The sequence below is a fragment of the Propithecus coquereli genome, unplaced genomic scaffold (genome assembly GCF_000956105.1).
Source record: "Propithecus coquereli isolate 6110/MARCELLA unplaced genomic scaffold, Pcoq_1.0 Scaffold873, whole genome shotgun sequence".
NCBI classification, from domain to species: domain Eukaryota; kingdom Metazoa; phylum Chordata; class Mammalia; order Primates; family Indriidae; genus Propithecus; species Propithecus coquereli.
Window position 1 is genome coordinate 132503 of NW_012154985.1, and position 7142 is coordinate 139644.

The 7142-nt window shown below is 41.1% G+C and overlaps 1 protein-coding gene across 1 annotated transcript in view; it reads right to left on the reverse strand.

Annotated features, from left to right (window-relative positions):
• Positions 1–6457: 6457 nt before the first annotated feature.
• The window catches only part of NDUFA1 (NADH dehydrogenase (ubiquinone) 1 alpha subcomplex, 1, 7.5kDa), a 4543-nt gene continuing 3858 nt past the window's right edge, over positions 6458–7142 (reverse strand). The window contains exon 3 of the mRNA XM_012664227.1: positions 6458–6605. Coding sequence (XP_012519681.1) covers positions 6585–6605 — 21 coding nt within the window. The 3' untranslated portion in view covers positions 6458–6584. The remainder of the gene's footprint in view (positions 6606–7142) is intronic.

A 7142-nucleotide genomic window follows, 5' to 3' on the forward strand; every position in this document is an offset into this window, starting at 1 on the left:
GTGAATGGGCATGGGGAGGGGGAAGTGTGGGAGGCAGTGTGGCTTAGTAGGAAGAACACAGACCCTGAATACAGATGGAAGGTTTCACATCCCAGCTTTGCCACATACTGGTGTGATGTTGTGACTTCAGACAGGTTGTTCCACCTCTCTGAGACTCTTGTGTACAATGGGGATCTTAATAGTCACTGCGCAGGGTTGATGAGAAGATAAAATGAGACGATCATTCAGAGAACTCAGATCAAGGATGGGCACACTGGAAATGCTCAGTAAACATTGGTTACCACAGTCACGATGAGGATGGGACTAGCCACAACAGGCAGAATCCAAAAGCAGAGGAATCAGAAAGAACTGGGGAATCAGAAAATAAAACTGGGTCCTGATATAGGGTCATTAATATTTCATTTCACCAGTTAAGATCATTTAAAAGAATACCATTTATAAAACCGTTACTATTAATAATATTAGGAATATCTAACCATTATAGAGAAAGCTTATGATGTACCAGGCATTGTGCTCAGTCTTCACATAAATTGTCTGGTTTGAGCTCCATAAAAACCCTATTCTGTAGGCATTATTGTCCCCATTTTATAGACAAGGGAACAGAAAGAAAAATGTTATGTAAATTGTTCCTGTGTCTGTGCTGATAACCATTATAGTATACTCTTTCATCCTTGATTCATAAAAGACATCTTTGAAAATAATCAAGTACGCAATGGCAGTCCTAACCTCAGAAGTTAAGACAAGGTTTCCACCCTCAATGCACTTACAATCTAGTTGAGAAGATAAAGCATGCTCATGTGAAAAGATAACTAGCATGTCAAAGCAGGGGACAGTGAAATGCTTCTTAACTCCAAACGAGGCATGCTGGATTTGGGCAGGTTCTAATCAAGTGCGGCTGAGTATCATCCTTCAAGTCTAAAAGGCAACCAGACTGTCCCGGGAAGAGGGAGGAGGTGATAGGAGCCCAGGGCCTTTCTCGAGCCAAGGTCCATGCTCCAACAGTAAAGGCCACAGACCCAGTACTGTGCTAATCAGGCAGGCCCAGGTGGGTGAATCTCTGAGACTCATGATGGCACAAAGACCCCTTGGAACATTCTAGCAGTCCTTGAACATGAATGACTCCTTGAACAGTACGTTGCTCAGAACAAAAGTACTATGGCAAAGCTGTTCCTAGATAGCTGGATTTTTTGCGGTGATGCCTCGATGTCCTGGTCCATATTCATAACTACAATGGGCTGCTGTCATGGACACTGGATGAAAACACCAGGGTTACCTTAGAGACCTGACCAATCCCACCCCAAATACTAAGTTCTTAGAGGTAAGAGTGAAGAACAGGCTTCTGGGGGCTGGCCTGTTTTCTGGCCTCTAGAAATGAAGTGTGTTAGGCTTAGAAGGAAAATCTATCTGCTGAATGAAACACTTTCCAGCCACATGGCAGGTGGCACACAGGAGGATAGGCACAGTATACCAAAGAAACTCTTAAACACAGAGAAAATGTTTTTGTTTTCTTGGGGCAGTAATACTCCCAATGTTTTCCCTACCTTCTTTCTATTGCCTTTGGGATTATAGTTCTTTGGGGGGTCATAATCAGAATTACATGTTTGTTTGTAAATCTTATTACCTGTCTACCCTCTAGCCCAGATATAATAATTGGTCTTTCCATATTTTCTGGAACTGATGAAGGTACCCACCAAGAAACAAAACAACGAATGATGCAAATGTGTTCAAACTAATAAAGCAATAGTCACATGGGTTTTCACAAGTAGGATCTGCTGGGCCATTTTCTCAGCGATGCCCTGAAAAGAACAATTATGTGTCTAATCCTAAATCAAGATTTGGGAAATCCTAAAAGCAATTATTTATTGCAGAAGAGTCTTTGGGGGTGGAGAAAGGTATATTACCGCCAACAGCATAAGACACAGAGGGTATACAAAAATGCCAAAGAAACCCTTAACAAAGATTATGCAAATATAGCAAAGGATTTATTCTTTATAAGAATTTCTCTTTTATCAAAAGTGCATCAAAATATGAAGGTTATAAGAACATTCTCAACCCCAGGCTCAGTATGCTATAGGCCACAAAGGTCTGCTCCAGCTTCCCCTGGAAAAGAATATTCTAGAGTATGCAAACCTTAGAGATGAAATATTTGGTCAGGAGGGTGTGGATGAGGTTGGAGGGGAGCATTACACAAGCACACACAGACCCAAACCAATAAGCCAAATGCCAGTCTTTCTAGATATCTAAAATCCACATGTACATACATGGTACAGAAAAAAACCTACAATTGTTCCACATGTCTTGTTTCTCACAGAAGTACAGTAGAATAATTTGAGTTCTCAGGCCACAGAAGCATCAGTGATAGGGAATCTTGAAAACCACATGATGTTTAACTCTTATTCCCCACCCCTTACCTTCATCTAGAAGCTTTTTGGTGAGAATGGCCAGCTTCAACCTCAGCCACTCACCACCTTCCCTTAGCATAGAGCAAGCAGCAAGAGCTGAGAGGGGTAACCAGGCACTCGGTTCTCACAGTAGCATTAAACTGCATTTTTAGCTCTGTTTTTGGAAAATACCTTCAGGAAAATTCATCTTTTCGTTGAAGTTCCTACTGTCTGTTGTCTTCGCAATGCTCTGAGATTCCCTAGTGTCATCACTCTAACAGGGAACCAAAGACCTGGCCTGAGGGTCCTCCTGATATCTTATTTGTGTAAGTCTCTTTGGGGGGTTTGGGGGTGGACTGGAGAGCTGGTAAGAGGGGTGCTCACAACGTGGGTCCCTTCCACATGCACAGGGCTGTACACTTACAAACTACTTCACGTACATGAGACTGTCTCAGAAACTCAGGGACATATGCAGAACACATACTATCCTCACTTCAGAGATGGGAGAGCTGAGGCTCAAATCAGTGATGTGACCTACCAAAGGTCACTCAACCTGCACATGGTGGAGCTTCTTGACTTAAAGTTACTTCCAACATTCTGTCTCCACAGCTCACATCATTTATTTTGGAAAAACAAAAAACAGACAAACAAACAAACAAAAAAACACGTTTTGTGCCTTCTCCACCTGAGGCACATCACTGAGAGTAAGTTGGGATACTTCCTTGGAAAAACAAATGCCCCAGGGAAGGGATAAAGTTCAAGTTTATAGATGAGCCAAGGGAGATCTGAACTGTAATGAAAAAAAGAACGAGGAGGGGGAGGAAGGAGAGAAATTGTTCCCATATATTCTTGAGTCAGTAAGAATTAAAAAAAAAAAAACACTTCTTAGTGTGTACCTTAATGGAGACTCTGCTACCGTTTTCAGGGTTTCTCAACCTCAGCATCATTGACTTTTTGGGCTACTAGACTGTCCTATAGGGCTGTCCTGTGCATTGTAAGATGTTTAGAAGCATTGCTGGCTTCTACCCACTAGATGTCACCAACACCTCTCCCTCCAAACTTCCCCTGTTGTGACAAGAAAAAGTGTCTCCAGACATTTCGAATGTGCCCTAGGGGACAAACTCAGCTGGTTGAGAACCATTGTTTTAAATCACCCTATGCTGAGCGACCAGGCAGATCAGATGTGTCCAAGTCGCCACATCACTCTCCTGCTTCCTGCCCTGAATAGGCTCCCAATTGCCCTTGGGAGAAATTCTAACTCCCTGAGGGAAACATACAAGGCCCTTCATGTTCTGGGCCCTGCCAACCTCTGCAGTCCCTCCCTCTACTCCTGCCTTGCGCTCTCTGCTCTAGTTCTGCAGAACTGCTTACAGAGCTTTCCCACACAGCCATGCTAGCTCATGTCCCCAACCCTCATGCTGTTCCCTCTGTTTGGAATGTCCTCCCCCAAGTCGTTTCTCTGGTAAACCGCACCCAACTTTCAAGACTTGCCTTAGTGTGACATCCCCTGGAAACTTACCCTAAGCCCTTTCCTTTCCCCCAAACCCAAGGCTGAGCTCAGCCCCAACTCTGTGCTCCCACAGCACCTGCGAACTTCTGCCACAACACTTATCCTTCATGTAGTTGTCTGTCACTCCCACTGACTGTGAGCTGGAGGACAGGACTGTGTCTTACTCAAATCTGAGGCACAGTGCCTGGACTGGATTGTAGCATTTACTCAACCAATGAAGTGAACCACAAAGAACAGTTAAAAGTACACTAGTTTGGGAGTCAAAACACCAGGATTGTAGGCTCAGTTCTGCCACTGGCTGGCTAAGCAATCACTTCCCATCCCTCAACCTTATTTCTTCATCTGTGGAATCAGTGTTTAGACTAAATGTATAAGGGTCCTTCTAAGTTTGAATTTTTGATTGTAGAATTTCTTTTTTCATTAATATTTCATTTAAAAATGTTTCTCTTTCAACCTGAGAAAGCTGAAACCAAATAAATAAATAAATGTTTCCCAAACAAAGGGTAGGGCCATTCTCTTCCTCTCCATTCTGAATGTGCATGGCTTCCTCTATCTTTTTTCAGTTTTTTCCTACTATTTCATTTGATCCCAGAAATAACTATGGAAGCCTGGTAAATATAATTTCATAAGATTCCAATCTCTGTAAGCCAAAAAAAAATTTTTTTGCCAAAGAAGCTTTCTTCTAAACAAGAGGTCAACAGTATGTGTCAGACACTACCATTGCATAAAAATCAAAGATGAACCTGTTTGTATTTATATACGCATAAAGAAAACCTTTGGGGTGGTGTGAATGGACAAGTGCTGGGCAGGGGATTAGAGCAAGTCTTTTCACTACCTACCTTATATTGTTGGATTTTAGAGCTACGTGAATGACATTTATTTTTTAAAAAATTAAAGAGAGTGAATAAAACCAAACAAATGGCATTGCTTCCTAAGCAGCACTTCACCAGGCCTTAAGAGCAGGTGACAGATGGATCCAAGGTCAGTGGCTGGACCACATCTGTTAGGGCTGCTGTAAGAAAACCCTTCTAATTGCACTTGCAAAAAAAAAAAAATCAAAAGAAATCCAGACTACACGCCATCACCATAATCTTCTAGCTTCAGAGTGTTTTAATCTGATTCACCGGAGGTGAAGAATTTGGACTCTAATTCTGAACCTGACCAATCCTGATTTCTACCTGTTGTTTTGTAGCTCCTCATTATACAGCCCTGACATTCATCTAACGAGATAAACTTGGCAGGGCGAGGTGACTGATGCCTAGCACTGTGGGAGGATGAGACAGTAGGATCACTTGAGGCCAGGATTTGGAGACCTACCTGAGCAACATAGCGAGAACTTGTCTCTAAAAAAAAAATAAAAAAAGAGAAATTAGCCAGGTGTGGTGGCACACACCTGTAGTCCCAGCTACTCAGGAGGCTGAGGTGGCAGGATTGCTTGAGCCCAGGAGTTTAAGGTTGCAGTGAGCTATGATGATGCCACTGTACTGTAGCCTGGGCAGAATGAGACCCTGTCTCAGGGTGTGGGGGAAGAGTAAAACTTAAGGGATGATGCCTGCCTAGAGGCAAAGTGGAGAAATAACAGACCTAAAAATCAATAGATTTAGTGATTTACTAATGTCGTCATTACATCTTCTAAATCCACAACTCCCTATGTGAACTATGTGCCCTCTTTCTCCCTGTCCAAGGATAGTTCTCTTAACAATTAAATGAGGCCTGTGAAGTACTAAATAATAATAGAGGATATATTAAGTTTGAAATAATGGCTTTCCTTGAACAGTAAAAGGTCATTGCCTCACCACCACAGGGTGGCACAATATAGACTATTACTCTAAGTATGAAAGCCACCTCCTTCCTTCTGTAAGCCCTGCCCTGTAGTGAGGTCAGTGGAAATCATGCAATGCAGGTGTGTTTAAGGTCATGATCAGATCGGATGTTAAACTGGATAAGAGAGCAAAATGAAAAACAATTTAGTGTTCTCAGCTAGACATGCTGATGTCATTTGTGGTGTTGCTGTATACACACGGAGTATCATCATCTTCAGAGTAGTTATACCTTTTCAGATCTCCATAGTATTTAGTTACCTTTAATGTTGAACATGTAACTCTTTATTTCAAGTGGTCAGTGTACTCTCATTTTAATAATCCAAATGACCGCTGTTGCTGCTCTAATACAAAAATCAATGCTTAATCATATACTATGGTTAGATACCATACAAAATGCATGAAAGCTGAAGTGCAATCTCAGTTTTAAAAGTATCCTAACTGAAATTTTAAACACTATAGCATCTACCCAGAAAAGGAACTGAAAAAAAAATACTTTTTCTGTATTCTCCTAGCCATCTCTGAAGAAACAGTGTTTTTAAAATATATGAATCTATTACAATGGTGCCAACTACAATTTATGAAGTAGTAGGTGCTAGGCACAGAGATACGTGCTTGGTATACATAATATCTATAATTATACAAGCCTCACTGTTGCCTTCTAGTTTTTTAAGTGATAAGCTAAATTGGGTAGATTGCTTGATCTTGTGTAGTATATTTAAAAGAACAAATGCCTTTGATTTTTCTTTTTCATTTTATTTTTATTAAGTACTATATAACATATTGCATGCTACATAATATACTGTATAACCTTCTAGCAGGAGTAGATGACCATTACTGAGTTATTTTTTCATCAATCAGGATAATGCTGCTTTAATCAATGTTCTCCAAACCCTGAAAAACAGTTTAAAAAGGAGAATATGAGAATTCTGTTCCCATCAAAGATGTATCACGTACTTTTAATTCTAGTGTTACCAAATGGCATTCTGTTATTAAAAAAAGTGCTTTCGCATCCCAAATTTCTCTAACTGCAACAATACATTGGATTAAATTTTATAATCACTAAAGAATAACTTGTAATGATTTCTAGTTTTCATTTTCTGACAGCAGCAAACATAATCACTTTTATGTGAAAAGACCCTTCCCCTAATCAGAACTAAAGTCAAACAACTATTTACCACCTGGATCCTTACACAAAGCACCCTCAGTGAGTCAGAGGACAATAAGGTAAAATCCGTTTTATAAAATAACAGCCAACATGAGGTAGATAATATTATCCTCATCCCACGTTTTTATAGATGAGGAAATGGAGGCTCAGAGAAGTTAAAAGTCATTTGCTGGCCGGGCGCAGTGGCTCACGCCTGTAATCCTAGCACTCTGGGAGGCCGAGGCGGGCGGATTGTTTGAGCTCAGGAGTTCGAAACCAGCCTG